The sequence below is a fragment of the Anopheles bellator genome, chromosome 2, assembly GCF_943735745.2.
Source record: "Anopheles bellator chromosome 2, idAnoBellAS_SP24_06.2, whole genome shotgun sequence".
Taxonomy (NCBI): Eukaryota; Metazoa; Arthropoda; class Insecta; order Diptera; family Culicidae; genus Anopheles; species Anopheles bellator.
In genome coordinates this window covers 44,296,467-44,317,898 of record NC_071286.1, presented here as the reverse complement: position 1 = coordinate 44,317,898, position 21,432 = coordinate 44,296,467, and the positions used below count along the sequence as shown (strand labels likewise).

The 21,432-nt window shown below is 45.6% G+C and overlaps 1 protein-coding gene across 3 annotated transcripts in view; it reads right to left on the bottom strand.

Annotated features, from left to right (window-relative positions):
• Positions 1-1,362: 1,362 nt before the first annotated feature.
• Positions 1,363-21,432, bottom strand: part of LOC131211753 (oxysterol-binding protein-related protein 8) — a 28,032-nt gene continuing 7,962 nt past the window's right edge. The window contains exons 2-9 of one of the 3 annotated variants that reach the window (XM_058205351.1): positions 20,440-20,547; positions 9,386-9,441; positions 6,068-6,208; positions 5,543-5,999; positions 4,702-5,199; positions 4,430-4,575; positions 3,011-4,359; positions 1,363-2,938 (exon numbers count right to left, since the gene is read on the bottom strand). In XM_058205351.1, the coding sequence (XP_058061334.1) occupies positions 2,626-2,938; positions 3,011-4,359; positions 4,430-4,575; positions 4,702-5,199; positions 5,543-5,999; positions 6,068-6,208; positions 9,386-9,441; positions 20,440-20,547 (3,068 nt within the window). In that variant the 3' untranslated portion in view covers positions 1,363-2,625. The remainder of the gene's footprint in view (positions 2,939-3,010; positions 4,360-4,429; positions 4,576-4,701; positions 5,200-5,542; positions 6,000-6,067; positions 6,209-9,385; positions 9,442-20,439; positions 20,548-21,432) is intronic. The other 2 variants (XM_058205352.1, XM_058205353.1) reach the window with 2 other exon arrangements.

Below are 21,432 nucleotides of genomic sequence, written 5' to 3'. Positions count from 1 at the left end.
CGATCTGTCCGGGCGGAATAAATCAAAATAATTTCAGCCTCCCGCAACCATGCAAGAACTGTGTCATGCTGCGGAATGTGAAACAACGCCACATTTGAAAAATAATAATAAAATACCGATGGAATACATCAAGAATCAATTGTGCAACTCGCCCAGCGAGTCGTACATTGAGATGTATTAAATTATTCAATTATCGATTGCAACATACTCGATTCAGTAGACCAAATCGAATCAATTTCTTGATTTCGTGGTTCAACGATAAAATTAAATGGCCGATGAATATAATCGACCCTAAATAGAGCAATATGCAACGCTGCAAAAAATGAATGGAGTTTAGTTTCGTAAAATAAAGAAAACCCAGCGTAACATCAAGAGCATGTTTTATAAAGTAGTCGATTCAGAACGTATTGGTAAATAAACGTATTGACGATTGTTTCGATGAGAATTGTTCAAGTATACACTTTTGTATAAGCCGTTTGCAAGTGTTCAATTGCATTTATTGTTTCATTTACTGCCTAATGGAGGCCGCCATCGTTCGTTCGTTTCGACAATCAAGTTGACAAATAGATCCGGTTCAACCCTTGTCTACATTCAATAGGCCTACAAAGACCGTTCGGGGAACTGTTTCATTCCATGATAAAACGAACATACTTTTTAATACTCCATTTTCATTCTGACCAACCAACGCTGTAAAAAGTCGCGTACGTGCGCCGCTTGGGTGATCACGGCGTATCGCCCAAGGGCAGTTGGTGACATCGTTCACTCGGGCGATGGGATGAAAAAATATTATCTAATGAGATGTAAAAATGTGCCCCCTTCAATTCAGTAGTCAGTCCAGTGTGCGTTAACAAATGACAAACCGGTGACACTGGGGCAAAGGATACTCCCCCGCTCGGCAACATGATAAATACACTTAATTATCGTTCCGTTCGGATAGGATGCTTCGCAACAAACTTGCGCACACACCGTCTGCATTGCGTTGCGATTTTGATGGCTTGAGAAACTAATCGTAGCTTTTGTACTGTAACTAACTTCGGGATCCGGTTGACCCTTCAAATGCCAAATTTCACTTGACACCGTCGTAATGGAGGCGCCTGGTTGTGCATTTATGTGCGCTAGGAACGGACTAATTGGAACGCCACTTTTTAAAAGACGAAAAGCAGTTCAATGCTATATTTGAGATAATTTAATAGCATCTTCGGAACATAACGTTATTCAACAAAAGTTTAACACATTCCTTCAAAAAACGATGATAATTTACACCAATACAATGTTATTACACATTTTCTTTCGAAGTCTTTTTTCTTGGAAATATAAAGTTCTGAAGTGGTTCAACAGTAAAAGCAATAATAAGCCGCGCTGCTGACCTTTCTTTAATTCAAATTTATTCCATTTAGTAACAAAGCGGTCACAAACTGTGTGTCTAAACAGGCTGCCGATTTCGTACAAATTTGATGTGTTGCCCCAAGCAACATGAATGTCAATTACCATTTCGTTTTACTAATACCATTCGATTTAATTTAACAATTACATTACAACGCCATTTAACCTAAGCCAAATAATTAATAATGTTAAATAGATTTACCCCTGCTACTGTCGCATACAAGACATGACTATCAAACTCGAGCCTAAACCGTCGAATAAGTGCTCCTCTGGTTGCTTCAAGCGACCTGCTAAGAAAACTATTGCTACTTTGAATAAAGGGCACACAGTTACCAACGAATGTACTTAACCCTGCCCGCAGATGGTACGTTTGTACTACACAATATTTACATGAACAACTAAACCATAAACCAAACACTCACAGCGCTAGAACCAACATTACTAGTACACTATTTTCTATTTAATAGCATTCACGAAACCGTTCGTTATTTCCCATGCTTCATAAATGTTTCTCTTGCGCAATGAAACATTTTCGTCATCACCCAAAAAAGGGAAATTGCACATTTGCAAATGTGTTAGCTCAATATTTAACTAACAAAACAAATATTCAATACCTTGAGGGATATCTCAAACGAGGAAGAAAGGTAAGACAAAGCTTGAGGAAGACTAGCTTGCGGCCGTTGTACATTCTAGCTAACAGATGGCGCTGCAAGCGTTGAGAAGCTGAATCCTTTCCAGTGTTTGCTGCCACGCATGTGGAATGTGTTTGATGAGTAGTACTTTTGGCGCTTTGAACGAACACGAATAGACGCCCGGACAGGACTAAAGCTTAGCAATGAAGCTTTGTTATTGCGGCCTGTTCACGCTATCAAAAACAAAAGCTTTAAGCGGTTAGTTGTTTTTGTGTTCCCTACACCAGCACTTCCTTCTGTGAGACGATAAACAATAGATTATACGCTTACTGTTCAAGCTGTCGATTAGAACCTCGTCCGTTAAGCAGGATAAAAAGAGATTTCCTTCACACCTCGTTTGCTTGCAAAGTTACTGCACGATAAAGTCGGGCAACAATCAAGATGGAATCGAACGGAGCGAAGTAGAGGAGAAGTGAGGAGAGGTAAGGTTCATCTAGCACTTGCCAAATATTCCCATATGTATAGTATATAAAAGTGTATCAAACGGCAGATCCTAAGTTTCGAAAAATTGTGATAAGATTGATAGCGAACCGACAGTATGATCGTCTCGTTACTTTTCGTCGTGTTCGGCACTGCTGGGGCCACCGCCACCACCACCACCATTAGCTCCCGGAACCGTTGCAAGAGACCGTTTCGTAAGAAACCATGTAATTAGCACTTGCAGCACCAATCCAACAACCATGAACACGACGGTCCTGGCGTGAACCGATGAGAAAATGGGCGCCAGTCGACCGTGCCATTGTTTTGGTTGATTTAGCGACGCGCCGATGCTCCGCATTTTGTCTATGTCCAGTTGCAATTTGCACAGCTTCCTCGAGTGATCCTCAACCTGCTTGTGAATATCATCAAGTTTTTGCATGATGCTAGTGAGAAAAATAAAGAAGATAAAACATCACTTAAGCTGTCCGTGCATCTCATTCCTGCATGTAGCTTACCGTATGCCAGACATCACGTTGTCATGCACGTCAGAGTGACTAGAGTCCGAGTTCGGATCATTCAGATCTGGTGTCGAAGTGTTGGACGATATTTTCCGGGGCTTTATTATAGCCGATCGATTCTTGCGCAACGATCCGCGTGAATCTGCCTGCATAATGTTCAACGGATCGGAGCTAACAACCGAAGCCGTACGCACCATCGGGGCCTGATGGCGTGTCTTGGTCTGGATGCGGTAGTTGCTCTCGTACTGCCGAAGATCGTTGCGTGGGTCCCACGGGCGCAGATCGGCATACTTGTAGTGCCACTGGCCCGTGACAAAGTCCTGTTGAAACAGCATCGGTATCCATTCGGTACAGGTCGCTTTCCGTTCCTTCGCTGAGATTCGCTGTGCCTCCTCCAGGGCTGTCTTCTCCTCAGTCGCTCCCACCTGATCGTCACGGTGTATCGCCGCCGATACGTGCTGCCAGAGACGTTCCGATTCGTTCATACCCTGCGACTCCATTGGCACTGTGAAGCGCTTCAAGCGCCGAGCGCGAACGTCCGCCGTTGCGTTAAACATCAGCGACTCTTCGTTCGATCGCGCATCCTTGATCCGTATCTCGCCGTCCCAGTGCCCGTTGATGGTGGCGAGAGTTTCCTTGCCAAGTTTCAGCTTACCCACCAGCAAATTCGTATACTCATTGCCACCGAGGAAAGGTTTCAGTTTGAATTCCAACTCGGTTTTGTAGCCCGTATTTTCACACTCGATTGTCACCTTCCCACCCAGTTCCATCGACAGGGTGCCCATGAGTATGCCCTTACAATGCGCGTAGGGCACGGTCAGTGTATAACTTTCACCTCGGGGCAGCAGCGTTAACGTAGCAACACCCTCCAGTATCGCAGACGTGCTGTTACCGTAGAACTTAGATTTGGCCAGAATGCTACAACTGATGCAGAACCCGTCCTGACGATTGGTAACGTAAAACACGGACACCGGCGGGTGGTGCGACACCTGCTCGGCGATGTAGAACGTTCGGCTGCCATTCTCGTGCTGCCAGTAACACCGGAACGTTTCACCCAATATCGGATTGTACGGCTTTTTCAGTCCCTTCGGTTTCTTGTAGAACCCGGACAGATACCACTGAACAACGGTTTTCATTCGTGTAAAGGGATCATCCTCCAGCACGGCCTTCGAGAGGATGTCCGCGTGGTAATACGAATCAGCCAGCTTGTCGAGGAAGGAGCGCGGTTCGAGAATAAACGTTGGCAGTACGACTTTGCTGAGATCCATGCCGGGACGGACCTGCTTCACCAGGAACCAGATCAAGCTCTTGTGCTCCTCCGGCAGTTCTTCCACTTGCTCTCCAGCCTACGGGCATTACAAAGGACGAGATAGTTTAGTTTCACCATTGACGCAATTAAACTGCGCTCTAACTTACCGCACCAAACTCCTCCTCGGGTGAATGTACATACGGTGTTTCGGGGAACTCTTCCACGTCTATACCTTCACCAAGATCCGATTCGGAGTCCGATTCGCCCGCCGATACCATTGTGCCCTGGTCTAGCTGACTGTCGATGTCCAAATCTATGACAACAATCGCAAACGAATAGGACCGATACGTGTTTTGATTAGAAAAGCACGGAATTGTGGAGAGGTGCGATTTCGGTGCTACGCAGAAAAAAAGATCTCAAAAATTAAAACGGTTCCCACATTGATCGTCCGATACGCGTATGGTGATGCCGTGAGATTTGGAGAAATCTGCAGGACTACTGCGCCGTCGTAACTTTGTCAGGTCAGTCACAGGATTCGAGTCGCGATAGGCACCATCTACGACCCCATTCTCCTGCGGCACATCAAATCGGCAACCGGCTTGAAACGAATTACGCCTTTTGCCGCCCGCTATCAGCATCGCAGCCGAAGCATCCTCTTGCAGCCGATCGAACACCTCATCGGCACCGGGAGACGAGGACGTCGACAGTTGACGTCCAAAATCGACCGATCGGCACCGCAACACTTCGGGCGAATCACGCAAATAGCGCTCCCAGTGGGCCACCGCTAGATAGAGCTGTTGAAAGATGGGTGTCGGTGAGGGACAAGCGCTACGGGGCATGGACTTTTCTATCGGCTCTACGCGCAGATTTTGCTTGTCCGGCGGCGACGGAGGTAGATACTTGAGCAGGTAATTCAAGTGTTCTTTCAACTTTGGCACTACGCAACGGGATGGTATAGACCGACAGGTAGCAGATAAAGATCCGGGTTATCACGCCAGGATGTCGACAGGAAGGCGAACAATATGGAAGCAACGAAGAGACGGCACAACACGACAAAAATAGGCAGATCGAATTATAGCGATGATATCAGCCAAGGGTCAGAAGTATATATAGTTTCAGACAATGCATCGAGCAACACACAGTTAAAATGCGGGTAGTACGAGAAAAGGTGAGTGAAAAAGAAAGAAAAAAAATAACGTTGCGTTAGTCCAAGCTGACATTGAACGAGGGACAAACGGAGGCCACATCGATGCACCCTTTCTTCACCGGGCGGTTCTTACCATGCTCGTCAAAGTGCTTTTCGTAGTCGGCCTCTGACCACTGGGTTTCGTGTGTGGTACTGGTGGCACCCTCGGTCAGTGTAGTGTCGATACTGGGTACCGATCGAACGAGTAGCGCCGAACAGCGTAGCGACAGTTCCAACGCGTCCATCCAGCACTTGCCGGCTGCCTGGCTCGGTGCGCGAAAGATCAGGTACGAGGTTGGCAACGGTTGCACCACGGCACCCATCGTTTCCTTGTCTGGGCCACGCGGGGCCCAAATGGACTGGTCGAGCGGATGAAACAGTTTGAAGCAAAAGCCGTCCTTCTTGCTTGGCCGCTCTATCACTTGGCAGGAAGTTAGCAGCACCGTGCCGACCCAGTGGCTACTCTTCGTCTTCGGACTCTTGTAGATAAACAGCAGGCCCGGCTTCAGTACACACCAAAGTTTCGTCCATGACTTTAGTGTCCCTCGGATCTAGAAATTAATGCAAACGATGCAAACCAAAATAGCACACATTTGGAGGGTTAACGAGCAGCACTTACCTTCAGCCAATCTGCTAGCACGATGACCGCCGGGTCCTGCAGAGAGTTAAGTAACTCCGAAGCCACTCGCTTCTTCTCGCGCCGATAGTTCTTTCGCTGGGCTTTGTACGACTCTTTTCGATTTAGCTTGACCGAGTCGTTCTACCGGATACAAGAGAGAGAGAAAACAAGGGTAAGTAGCGCATAAAAGATTCTATGATTCACCATGGGTAAAACCCCTCAATAAATCCTTTCTATTCATGCCTTTCCATAAATCTTTTTGTTCTTTAAGGAAATGTGTTCGACCCAACTGACCTCAACACGCGCTATTATGTTCGGCAAATTAATAACAGCTTGAAAATGAAGGTAAATGAGTGAGTATGATCGCTGGGCAGTACGCCTGTTCGGACAACAATGCTTTCACCACAGACAAATGCCTTAATCATTACAAGAAACAAACGCACCGAAGAAGACTCCGTCGCAGCGCAGGTGGTTGCCACCTGTACAAACATGCTAGCCATTTTCACCCACAAACGGACCCGGTGTTCTGGTCGACCACCGTCGGGAAGTGCCGTCAACTAACCATCGCAACAAGCGCTTCGCCACCGGAAAGGATAATTGCCATTAGGGCGCTTTATTGCTTTATCTTATTTGCAAAGTAAATGTTCTGCCCAAAGCGGCACCGTCTCCCAGGAAGGGGCCAAAGTAAAGAACCTTTTTCGCACTTTCGCCACAGCCAACACGCCAAGGTGTTGCGCACCTAAGAAAAGCGCCAAGACTTTCCCCATTCTGCACCTAACGTAACCCGCGCGTACCGCAAACAAACGCGCCGCTTGCTCAATACCACATAACTGGGTTCATGGCCGCTTCAACTCCGACTCCGGGGAGAGTATGGCGTAACACCCGTGGGGGGACCATTACTTCCAATTACTCAACCCCCGGTACCGCAAACAAGTGTCGCAAGCTTGCATTCCTCTTCCTTCGGGCAGCACAGGCAGACCAATCTTCCGTTTACCAACTGACCTGAAACCCAAGAAATTGTGACACGAGACGGAAGCACAGACCACGTCGTCCGCCGGAAAATAAGCACACACATTCACACCGCGTGTAAGATTTTATCGATTATCCTGTGTGTTGACAGCAACCAAAGGTACGCGCTCATAAGAGACTGTTTATTGGATCGGTTGGCAGGACGAGAAGCGCACCATGCACAACAAGCACGACCCACTGCGGAAAGCCGTGAGGCGATACTTTAAATTCATTACACCGTTGTAATCGACGTTGCGAATGTTGAGCGGCCACAACCCTTGAACGGTCGCAAAACATTCAAACGAACCGGCGCAAATATTTACAATGCAAGAAGAGCGAACTGTGTGGAGAAAACGAAGAAAATTCTTAACAGGCACACCAAAACCTACCGCGACACAGAGAACGTTAATCTTTTCGATTGATTGCTTAAATCGAGGGACGCCTTCAGTGCGCCGCAAACCAGTTCCGAGTGAACGGCAGCGAGGCATCATGATGGATGAAAGTGAAAACGATTACGAATGCCACTGGATCGGCAATCCACTTTTTCTGTAACAATCATTTATACGCAAGAACGCAACTTTTTGCTTCGCCAAAATACTACAGCAATCGGTGGCCGGTAGTCGACAACACCACCGCCTGGATCCTTCGTCTGCATGCGTGCGTGTCAAGTGACCATAAATTACAGCAACGACATCTATTATACGAAAGCATTACGTTTCGTTTATAAGCTTTAATTTTTGCGCAAGAATGATGCAACTTTTATGTACATTTTCTCCCTTGATATCCCTGTGGGGCCACCGGTCTTCGCGTGTCGTGCACTGCTGGGACGAATGGTGGTGATTCATAGGAACTGGACATTGAAAAATAATGCACGAATACTAACTTGAAACACATTCATGAGCAGAATTAGTTATTTGTATCCGTTTCTTTTTTCCATTTGAACAAACTTCTCCTGCGTATTCACAATCGTTATCTACCACCTTTTGTCACGTTTTGATTTATTCAACGGATGCACATTGGAGCTTGGAATTTTTTCGCCAAAAATTGAAATACCAGAAACAACTTTTTACCGAAAACGCTTTTTAAGCATCTTTTGTCGCAGGGGCAGCACTGTAAGTTGTAGGAAATCCTCCCCAAACTTGTATCTAATAATTTACCAAGAGACAGCATTCGAGAGTATTAAAGAGTATTACCTTTCTGCTTCGATTCGAAATGTGTTTTGATAAGGCCAATTAATTCGCACGCCCTTTTAATCCTATCATACACACGTAGCACCGCACCAGTATTTGTAGTCCATTTCGTTTTAGCAATAATTTATGGCAGACCATCGCGTTGTCTCCAAGAGATCGCGCAATTAACTATTTGGTCTATTTTTAGTAACGTAGACCAATTTATATGTCCTTTTAGCAACACTTTGTAGATTCTTGTTACAAATTGATTGAATTGATTGAAAAATCCAAAGGTAAAGAAAATTCAGCTTGCAACTCATTTCTGTCGTCCCCTGTGTATACACAGGAAATGCATTTACAGCTCAAATGCCAATATCTGTCGAGGGGCTACATGAAGCGTGAAAACTAGCGAAAAAATTAATTTGTAATGTCAAATCGTTTACGCTTACGTTTACGTGTGGCAGTAAAAATATAAAAACGAAATGTCAAACGTGTTTACGTTCGTGCATTTGGTCCGAGAAAATAGAAATAGAAGTGAAATAAAATGATTTTTGAATATTTTTTCTGTTTTTTTTCGATGTTGTTGCTATACCAGCAAATGAGAACTTATATTATCCTCTGTTTGTAAGTAAAGCGTTTGCAAAAAGTATTTACACTCGGGTTTACGCCTCGGCCGACCCGTAAACGTTTTGACAGAGGCGCAGCAGTTTGGCATTAAACTGTAATGTCAAAAACATTACGTTACGCCTCATGTAGCCCTTCCGCGTGAGTTGTATGCAGAAAATAATATATGTACAGTTGGTTTTCACTAAACTGAAATTAAACATTCGGTCATTTACTGTGACACACAACAACACACGTTTGTACAATTAGTCATTGAACCCAATCTTTAGATGCAAACTGTAAATTTGATAAAACTCCTAAACGCACTACAGTTTTCATGTCTAGTTTGCCTTGTAATAATGCTATGATAAGATGGCCATCCGTTCTGGCAAATGGGGCCAATAGACACCCCACTGAACGTCAAGTATGCTACGCACGCGTCCGGTATCGGGAGACCCCCCGCTCTGGTGAGTTGCATACTAAAAGCAACGTTACCCGAACGCTGTGACTTTATCTAGCAAACTACTATCCTACTCACCTTGTCTGGGAAGCCAGATTCGATCTTTGGACTGTTGTCGTTCCATCCCGTGATTCCTAGAAAGAATTTCATAATTCATACAGTCTGCTTAGTTGGGTCGATGCGCACCACCACGTCGTTCGGTGTCTGTGCTCCTCTTTTCTAGGGATGCAATAGGTTGCGAAACGGTTTACACTTGCGAACGACAATGTTTGTATCACACAGAAACGAGAGCGTATTTCTCAACGTTTTTGGTTTCATTCCAATGCTCTACACGATCATAATAACGCCACGGCAAAATACGACATTTAAGGCGCACAATAATAATGATTGCCAAACAGAGTCTGCGGCATCGCACGATTATCTCTCGAGTCCGTCACTAGCGGGTATGCTGTTCTAGCGACGCTCTAGATGCAAAAAAAACAACGCCCACATCACTCACAAGCAACCAGAAGCTACGGTTTGTCTCTTGTCATGTAGTTAAATTTGAGATAATTAAAATCTTTGCGTTCTAAAAAGAAACGTTACACAGCTCGCACGCGGCACATAGAACACCTAAGAAGAAGGTCTACTGTAACAAACGCTACACATTGTTAGAGAAGCTACACTAATTAAAAACTACACCACCCGATGCACAGGCGCTACGTGGGGAAGGAAGAGGTTGGAAGAAAAATGGAACACTTTAATCACTACACAACAAAAATACGAAAACACACCGTCATATCTAGAGCTACATATGTGCACATTCAACACCATTCGTATGTGTCTGGCCGCTCTAATCACACCTATCACATGCTCTACCCTTGTTTCCGCTTGGCTCCATCTCCCACGACGATGCCGAGGACAGAGCAACGGTTACCACACATTTCTTACGCTTCCGAGGGAAACGTCCAAAGTCGTTGAATCGCAAAACGAAAACCGGACCGCACACGTCGGGGAGCCACTTCCGGGGTTTTCTTCAGTTTTCTATCGGGTTTCTTTTTTGTGCTTTTCGATAACTCCCCACAAACCTCAAAAAGCAATGAACCAACAGGGCAATGCAACGGGGGTCAGCGAGTGCCGCTCCGATTCAAGACTGCTGCACCATCGTTGCTTTGTCCCGAAATAAAATGTCTAACGCAGCGAGGGTCTTTCGCCTTCCACAGACAGGCGCTTACAGGCGAGGTGCACTACAAACGGGGTAATCCCCGTGCGTAAGGTGCTCTGTGTCCAAGAGAAAGCCTGTCGTAAAATATGGGGTCAATCCAAAAGTAATGGCGCGTTTTCGCTCAGAAATGTCGATGTATAAAACAGAGGTTGCTTTAAATATAATTAATATTGTCCGTTCTATCAAAACTCTGTTTGAAGCTTTGGACAGAATAATCGGTCCCTGTGGGTAATCTCCCAATCGTTTGCTCACAAAACGAGACAACAGTTCAGGTGATTCAGCACATTGCGCATGAAATACGGAGGCTGGCTAAAAAGTAATTCATTATTTAAAAAAATTCTAGCAGTCTATTTTCACAATCCTTTCTTGATTTCAATTTCTTATCACTCAGAAAGTTTTGCAATGCGCGACAAAGGTGATCAAAAGGAATCAAGAGCATTTTTTCAAGTCCGATGTATCAGCTTCGTAACAAGCATAAACTTGAAACTATACGATCGATGCTTCACGAGATATCGATCACTAAAGCCATCCGCCGAGAAAATAATGGATTACTTTTTGACCAGCCTTATATTACAGCACACAAATGATTAACGAATAAGACACGACACCATTGCTTTTGGAGGGACCCAATAGAGCACCCCTAACCCGCATCCACCAAAAACACACTGTCCGGAAACTCGGATCATTCGCATGACAACACTGGAGCGATTCGAAGGAGATCGCGTCACTCGCGCGGTCCGCGGCCCACGATCCCGATACGCCCCGGAACACAAAGAAAACAGCGCAATGGCGTCGCAACGGTTTTTGATTCGCATTCACCGCAGCAGCACGCCGTGGATGGTTTAAATTTAAAACCTTGGCCGAGCCCATCGCATCCCACGGTGTTGACGCACGGTTTTATTTACACCAAAACGCTCTCTCCTCCACACAACAACACACGCCGCGATTCTGTGTCCCGGTGCGAATTGAGAGGGTCCACGACGGCGGGCCAGCGCATTTGTCACCGAGCATCAGTTTCAAAATCGTGTTTCGGCAATTATTCGCCCCGCGCTTGTTTACTATTTCTGTGAGCCGCGAAAATTGATAATGACGTACGCGCCACCGACACCGACAGATGCGTGGGCACATACTCGGTTCCGCTGAACGCCGAAGATCAAGGCCAAGGCCACGTACGCGCGTTCGTGTGCGTGTTTTGAAGTGGGAGGTCCACCGCGATAGTTGGCCATTTAAATGATGCTCTAATACGAAACATAGCCCAAAATGCTCAAACAAGACGCTTGTTACTGCGGGATATACTGCAACACAACTGCAACACAAACGACAGCCACCTCGCCTCGGTGGATGATCACAAGAAGCACTGCGCTAAGCGGTCCGTCGAACGGCTACAAACGGACTGGAACACTGGGAAGCCACCGGTCAGTCGTCAGCGCCACTCGGTCACTTCAACCGGCGCGAAGGAACAAATAAACATAGAGCTCCGACGACGACCACGACAACCAAACGGCGGTCGGTCGCGTGTGGCTGCGTTCGAACACCACGCACGACGGAATGTTCCCGGCAAGACAACACAACGCACACTAACACACAAGCGGGTGTGTGCCGCTTTTCGGGCATATACCAGAAGGAGGTAGTTACTAGGCCCCCCTAAAGTCCTAGCGCTACTAGTGGATTCATCGGTGAGACCAAGGAACCAGTCGGAAGGTAGGTTGCTTCCACAAAGCCGTGTCGTGTCGGGATGATGCAAGCGGAGTCCACCACAACGACAGAGCACGGGCGCACTCGCACCACTAATCGACTACTAATTATCATATGACCCCCATGCTTCGCTGCCTCGCTCGGTCTACCTACTTTCCCCGTCGCGCACTCTGCTCGGGGCAGCGGCCCATCATTAATGTTGCACAGCCCGGCGTATTATTATAAACGACCGGTCGGTGCGGTCGGTAAGCGGTGTATAAATTGTACCGCAGGCGTGCGCGTCTGTTTCTAACCCACAGCACCTTGAAGGCATGCATAAACACGCCCGCGCCGCCGAACCGGTGAGGGCATGCAACATTAAGCAGCAAACGATGATGCGTCACTTCGTGGCACCGATCCTTTTCGGTTGCGATCGAAAAGCCACGACCACGACCAGACGGAAAAATGGAGAAGACCATTGCCGTTTGTGAATAAAATATCGAAAAACCTCCCAACGGAACTCCTCTTGTTGGTTTCTCTCACTGTCCGTATAAAATTATTAACTTAATACCGTCCGCAAATGAGTCAACAAGATAACCCCCACCGAGCTGAAGGCCGTACCAAAGTACCAAAAAATCTAAATATAAATCAAAATTGAAAGTCGTACTCATCTGGGGCTTTCGAAAAATACCACAGCCACACACACGTTAACCACACTTATTATGCACGTGTCAGAAGATAGAGAGGCGTTCCGGCGAATGCAAACAACCGAAATGAGTTGGCAAACACTGACGACGACGACGATCCCGATCCCACCCGATGCTGTCAAAAACCCGCAAATTGAAATTACCATGGCACGGAATTGACATCTTTACGCGGTTAACATTTGATGTAAACAAACAAATCAACCGCAATGCGATCGCGAGCCAGTGGGGGCCCACATCAGCGCTTGTTATCGGTAGATTTGAGTAATGCCACCCTTCACAACATGTGAATTGACAGATTCGTTCAAAAAAGGGAAGCAAAATTAGGCGCATTTTTCTAATAAAGCTTCTACCAGAGTGTGGCAATGGCTCAAAATGATGGCTTACAAAATGGTAACAAAAATAATGGTGATATTGTGGAGTTAAATTACATTGCACTTTCGCCACCATCGGTTCACGATTCATAACATCAAACTAGTTCACGGACCAGCTTGATCGTCTCTCCTTGATTGGGTGCTGTGCACTATACGGCCCATTATCTCGGGCTCGGCCACACGGTCAAGGTGTACGGTTGGTTAGCACCAGAGGCTGGCGAGATAAAGAAATGGCGTACGAGAGATGCGAAAGTTCAAAGACGCTTTTCAACATATTATCGGGCGTTCTGCAAAACACGATCACTCCCACGGAGGCACACGGGCCGACGACGAAACGCGATAAAAGTTCAAGGTGTGGTGGATATCTCATTGCAATAACCCCCGATGATTAGCATTCGCGCCCAGGTCACCCATAGTGTTGGTTGACATTGGCTTCTGCCATGTTGTCAAAGATCGTGCCACAATTACGGCTCGGTGCAACGGTGCAACAAACCACGGTGGTAGGTGCCTAAAACAACCCGATCGAAAGTGAATGGAAGCGCTGCAAACGGTGAGTTTGTGAAGAAAGAAAAATCGGTGCGAAATGGAAAATTCAACGTACCGCACGAAGTACGAGTCGAGCTCAAGCAACGCCAGTTGTAGTATCGATGAATCAGACCTGTAGCAGGGTGTACAGAAGAAAGGACCGCGAATTTACACACACCGAACCGAGACACGTGCACACAGCAACACGCTGTGAATGTCCCAGTTGGTGCCACTTTAACCCGGCATCGCTACGCCAATCCTGAGAGGGTGACTTTACCGGCACTGATTGACTGTAGCGGCGTGACAGGTGTTAGCCAGAGAGTGGTTCGGCTCGTGCGTGTCCGTCTGACGACAGACGTGCGATATGTGCCGCGGGAGACGAGCCTTCAAGGACACGTGTGTGAAATTTCTCACCCAATTCTCACCTTTCGCGTTTAGCGACCTTTATTAGCAACACAATCCCGGAGCCCAGAAAACAAAAAGAAACATTAAACGTGACCTTCTTTTAGTTGCTTCTACCTTCTTGCTTTAGCTGTTTTGAATGTGTTTCCTTTTTCATCTTTCTTTTACTTTTATATCATTCTGAGCAGTTTTCATACATCGATAATCTCGTGATGAATCAATCGATAAGAACGTAATCCTTAAACGCGATTAACGCACGACGGCGAGTTGCGGTTTTTTTCTGTGCATTACACCGCACGGCACATAATCGCAAAAGTTGCAAATTCATGCGCCCACCTCTGGTGCAACAAAGGCCACCCAGTTTCGGTGACAACCCAGTTAACTACTGGTGAGGTGATATTTGACGTAACGGCCACGTCAAACGAATTAATCCTACGCTAAGGGACGATCGCCCCGTGAGTCACGAACGGCTCAAGTACTGTAGATACACGTTGCATGGAAACACCTCTATCTAAGTGCAGTACTCAAGTTGCTACCCAGTTTATCTTTGCGTCCGGGTTATTATCCAAGTTCAATGCCGCACTATACTATATTGTTTTAATAGATCATCTTAACCTGAGACGCTCATGTCACAAGTTCAACATATCGATTTTTTATCGACATTGATTGTGATCGAACACCGATTGGCAAGAGACGATGATGAGTAAAGTTCTCTTCCACGTAGCTGTTTCACTTTAATTAGTTAATCTTGATGACGTGATGGCCATCTATAGCATCCGTTTAGAACAACCAAACCGATTCATTAATAAATTTGGCAGATGAGAATTCAGTGACATTGGGTCCACATGGAAAGTGTCACCAGGAAGCGCCAATCGCAATGTAGAACACGTCATTCTGATGGTAGCCATCCTACACACGCCCGCACACCGCTCCGATCACAAATTTTATAAAATTGCTACATCTCATGAAAAATTAAACAAACTGTAGTTGGTTGATTGCATTACGCGCTTGTGGGAAGTAGGTCAGCGGCTAGATGGCCAGATGGCCGTTCGCACACATGGCGAGAGGTTCATGCGGACCCCGGGACCCGTTCCGTGTGATTATCGAAACTTTCTATTCAATCAATCAAAATGTATAGCGTACAAACAAAATGGCGCAAGTCCAACGAGTGTGACTTAGAGGGAAAAGGAAAACCCTCATTTCCCTAATGGCCAACGCGGTGCCGGTTCAAGGGCCAACGGGTAGGAGCGAGCTATACAAACATAGCAACCGACAGCCAACAGTGCAGAATGGAACACATTGCTCCAATATTTATTCTTTTGGATTTTCCAACACTCCTGGTCCACCGCTGCAACCCGGTGCGTTGCCGGACGTGTGAACCCGTTTAATACGTCGATAGAATTAAATTATGCAACGAATTAAAGCCACCGTTTGGGCAGTGTCCAGAGTTTGCGATGCACAGTCGCTAGAAGTTAACAGAACTCCCAGGGCGACGCGCAAAACTCGGTTTCTTATGTGGAACAAAATAGGAACAGAAAACCTCACATGACCATTGGTAAGAGTGGGGCAGAGAGATCAGGGCTGTCACTAACCTACATGTCCTTCGCGACATCTTGACATCGACAACGGTTGATAGCGCCGAGCATGCATCCAACCGCTTGATTACACGCTGCGCCCCGACAAGTTTCTGTTTGCTTTACTGATTCGATGGCCACATTGTGAGTACTTTATGAGGGCACGCCACAAGTCTGGTTCAAGTTTGCCGGAAACGTCTAAAAGGGTAACATAAAATATTGAGCTCATTTGTCCGACGTTTTCGTCTCTGCCGCTTAATACGTGCGTGCGTACACATTTATCATTAAAAATCGTAGCATCACTTCAGTATCTTAGAGTTCATTTGGTATTTTGATACAAAACTATTATTCTATTGTTTGAAATTGACATTGGCTCCGGCTCTCATTTCCACATAATACAAACAACGGAAATGCGATCACCACCGTCAGATTAATTCATACTGCTTAAGTCATAAATTATGTAGTAAACAATATTGCTTTATATAAAATACGCCAAGTCTAAAGCGAAGAATCTCAATCATCCCACCACTCGCTCGCATTTCTAAGACCTTCTTCAGAAGCTTGCACCGTCAACTTGGACAAATATTTGCCGTTTCAACTTGAACGGCGAACAAAACTATGAGCAAACTATTCGCCGGCTGGTGGAAGACGAAACGCAACCGAGTCCCGGGTGTTGGTGCTGGTGAACCACATAAGGGTAAAATAAAATTGTGTGAAAAGCATCTCTCTCTCGTTTGCCAACCAAGACCCCGGAAGCATTCTTTATGTTTTTCTTCTCTTCTTGAAAACCGGAATCTGTTTCCTAACACAATCGCTGCCAAGGACTTTAGCAGCCAGCCACTGCCACTTCCGATTCTTTTGCAAGAATGTTTTGTGAACTTTGTGTGATTGAAAGTGCTCTTTCTAACAATCATGCACAACTCTGGCACGTGATTATTAGAGGGCCAAACTCAACACTTATGAGGGAGCGCGATGATATGTTTTCAGCTTTTCCAGTTTAACTGCGCCCGCACACACGTGTCAGTCTCGAGGCTTTCCACCGGCCGGGAGTGCGGGTTGAAATCCGCGACGGGCAACTTAATGTTATCGACGAACAAAATCGAACCACCGGTTGGTAATCTTGATGTTTGTGAGACCAACATAATGGCCATAAATAACTTTAATTAATCGACTTCCACACGTCCAATTGTAAGCCTCTTCTTATCGCGCGGTGGTGCTGCGGTAAGATCTGCTACTGACACTATCACAACCGCGTGGGCTGCCGTTTGAGAAATAGGAAAGCGAAACCGATTTCTTTTCAACGCGTCTCCCCAACAGCGAAACGATAAATCAAATTCATTATTTCTAGTCTGCCCGACGCTTCAGTTTTTTTTATTTCTTTTCGTATCGCTCAAAGTCTAGCGGGACCATGCGTTGGGTAACGGCCACCACCAACTGGCAGCGAAAAGAGGTGGTCTCCCAACAGTGCCAGTGGCGCCAAACAATCTCGCGGACTACCAACGATCGAAGACCGACGATTGATGTCGTCGACCATTGTTCAAGGTGCTACTATCAACAAGAGCATCGTGTGCCAGACTGTGGAGTGGGTGATTAAATTAAAAGCACGCGTCGTGATGCCGCCACTCCGATTCCGTATCAGTGGCCAGAAAGGGGTTGCCCGGAGTATGCAATTAGCAGTGATTTACTCGGCTCAATGACTCACCGATAACTGGTGGTGTTTACCAAGAGACAAACAAATCCACTTTCACGGGCCGGTCGCAATCCGTATAGTGTGCTCTAGTGAAGTCACTCGAACTACGATCGCTCATCATCGAGAGTGCGATGAGTATTCAATATGTTGATTGGAAATACTCATTGAGAACTTCACTTTTACCCACTTCTCAGAATCGGCCTACCAACCTACCTACGGATGACAAAGGGCGTATTGTCGAAAATGGCACGAAAACACAGTGTTGCAGCACAACATTGTTACCCTTTCTGTCAACTATTTGCATCGTGAACGCAGTTTATTATCACCAAAAATCTATTCAAAGGTATGAATGTTGAGGGTTTGTTGCGTAAATAAAGTTGCCATTCAATATTGGGAGCAATATTGTTGTAGTTTTTCAACTATTTATATGCTATACCAATGTCTTCGGTATTTCCCCATTCTTGTTTCAATAACTCCCGCTATGCGGCAAATGAAGCCTGTGGCCAACGGTTCATAATTGAGCTATTATTGCGATGTTACCATTCAAATCCCATCAACCTCCTGCCGTGTCACAGAGTCCCGGTGGTATTTAGGTATAGGGGGTACAATAATGACGAATTTATGTCAACCGGATGACCATATGACGTCATGACACGGTTCATACATCACACAGCGGGACCCACTCTTGCTGGTCGAATTTGCTCCTTGACGCCCGCAAACGACGCACATAGCCTGCGAAGCGGAGACGGGACTCACTAAGCGATTTCCTATTACCATTCCCACTGCGCTTTGTAGTCGTAATTCAACCAAGTCTCCAATATGGCTGCTTTTAGGTAGCGGCCCTGCGACCATTTGGGGTATGTGTTTCCTTGTGCGTTCCTCCCGGTGACATAAGCGCTTTGAGCAGACTATGACACAAAGGCGTGTGCTGTGTCCTGGTGCTCGGTTCCGTGTGCTCTATATATTACTGCAATATTATTATAATGGCCTCGAGGAACATCGTGCCGTGTAGTTTTTTTTACTCCTGTGGTTACAATGCGGTTGTAAGTCCGCATGACGCAAACAGCTGGTTCTCTATTTCGCGTACGAAAGCTACGAAGGAACGATAAAGAACAGCTTCTAGTCAGGCCGTAAAACCAACCGTGGCTCTGAGCCCCATTCGGGGCCCCATTATATACATTTTGCAACTTTCAAGACATGCGAAAAAATGAAACAGTAAAACAAGTTTCGTAACATTCATTTGCATCTCTGTGGTTTAGAAGTTTTATTGTATTTTAAAAAAGATAGATGAAAATTATAGATGAAATCATCAAAGTTTATTAGAATATAGAAACATATAAAAAACTATCAGACTGTGTTTGAGAAAAACAAAATAACATGTTCAAATAAAAGTATGCAAATAAAATGTTTATCGCGTGCGGTACGGTGCGAGTTTTCCTAAGCTAAGAGAAAAAGTTGAAGCTAGGTTAAACGACTTTAACACATTTCAATATTTGTCCCAAGGCAAACCAAAGAGAAGAACAGGAAAACGAAATGAGTTCAATGTGAAATGAGGTGTTAGGAGCGCGCTTTGGTTAATTAACGTCTTCGCTCAGCGCCTATCTTCACGCATTTCCGCGTTTCGCCATCGGAGCACGAAGATGATAGCACTCTTTTAGCAAACCGTATAATGTGATAATCATCGATCGGCGAAAGGCAACCCCGTTTACCATAATCATCTTCTGCGTGCTCGTTGAGCTGACACGGGTTTTGCACGTCGTGGGTGATAGTGAGTGGAAAAACAATTTACACTCTCGCCTTACCGTGAAAACGGTACCTTTTTCCCACCTCGGCTCAATGTCACAGCAACCGGACGGTAAAAGTAAACGTTTCCTTTGGCACGAGAGATCCACCGCAAAAGAACCAATAGATTCCATGCCCAGTCATTCCCAGAGCGGTAAGCTTAAATAGCTGAAACGATGGATACTATTAAAAGCCCCCAGTCACGGGTGTGTGCCCCAGGGACAGTTTTTCGTCCACGCTAGCAGCAAAACACTTATTGCGCTGTACACGCGCGAATAAAGACAGCAGTCTCTCAAGATCTGCTAAAGGTGGCAACGGGACCAAACTAATGAGGAACAAGGAACAAAACTGGCAAAGACCATCATGGTGATAGTAGAAGGCATGTGGCCACGGCAAACGTGTGGAGCTCACAAGGATTCAACCGAGCGATATTTAAAGCAAGGATGAAAAAGCTCAACTTCTCTGTTGATGTTTCCGGGCCTACGGCGCACACGTCGTCATTACCGCGTGTGATAAAGGATTTTAGCAGTGCCATAAAAGCCAGGTCACCTCTTATAGATATGCAGCTGTGGTAAGAACTCGACCTACTAGCGGAGATCACCTAACAGTCAATTATTACACTCTACGGTTCATAATAATTTGGAAAATGTTTTTCACGGGTGATTCAAGAAAGTCTGGTTCAAATAAATCCCCATTACCACACCTAACGAGGGTTGATTACTCTAGTTTATTCTGAGAGAAAATAATGTTAGTAGAAATAAATTAAAATAAAAAAATATTAGTTGATAAACGCATACCGAAAACGACGAACGAGTATCAACTGTTCACCCAAAAGTGGGAGATAGCTGTCCCTTTTCGCTGAAGCATGTTTTTGTTCAAATAGACAAATATCGAACAAACTTACTACTAACAAACTACCATGTGAACAGTTGATTTACTAGTTTTCACATTAATAGGTAACCACTGACTGATATCGCAGCTTTAGTGCCGTAAATTTAACAGTTGTTACACAGACAGTGAGTGGGAAGTAAACAGTTACAGAGAAATACACACCACACAAAGGTTTTATAAAAGCAACACCAATAAACTAGCACACAGAAAACACCGAAAAAAGACCATTAGTGGGTTAACATCAGGTTACAAGCGAACAAACATTTAACGATTGAGCACAGGAGAAGTAGAAGTAGGGTTCAAGTATATCACCTGGAGACGACGGTCCTGGACTGGTGCCCGCACTATCGTACGAGGGCAGTTTCGGCAAAAGCATCTGCAACGACGTACGACGGTTTTTCTTGTCCTCGGTTTTGACATCTAACGGCCGCAGCCCATACACGGCAAGTAGAGTAAATGGGTAAATTGGTAACGCGGTTACAAGTCACATGCAGAGCACCGGCGCGATGGAAGGAGGCAGACGACGTGCAGTAAACGGTGAAGAAGAATTGAAAGGTGAAAAGAAAGAGATAACAATATATACAAAACAGAAATCGGATAAAAAATATACAAAATGAATTGAAAAAAACATATAAAAAAGATCGAAATGAAAAACTTATCATAATACTTAAAAAGAAACGGGCGACTACATTCGAAAACCATCAACAATACCTTACTTTGAATGTTTGTTTGTTGGTGTTATCCAACTTCAGACGAGGCAACGTGTGGCACCCGCAACTCTGAGTGATGCATCTCACGAACTTAAGTAACATTTGCAAATATCCAGAAGCCCAAAAGCGGGGCTTAAACAGGGCCAGTGTTTGTTGTTTGGGTGACCAAGTGGTTCATGACGAGCCAACAATAAAAACCCACAGAAAAGCCCCTTTTTTGCTACATTCAAACCACTCCGCATTCGCAAACAAGCCTCCAAGGCAGTGTGCCAGTCCACTTTCCAACTCGTGACCGCGCAATTGTGACGTTGTTGAACTTCTTTCGAACGCTTCGGGCAGTAATTAGTGTTCCCGGCCGGTGCTCGGCAAGTGTCCTGCTTCAGTCCCTTCTGCTGGAGCACTAATTGTTATTTCAACGATACCTTTTCCACTACTGCCTACAACCGCACAGTGTTACGAGAATTCATTTCCATATTGTCAACTGATTCAACCGTTCCAAGAAATACTCAACACAAACAAATCTCCAACATTTCTCTGCTTGTTCGCTTCAACGTGATGAATTGTACGGAGAAAGATTTGCCCGCAACTGCGCTCG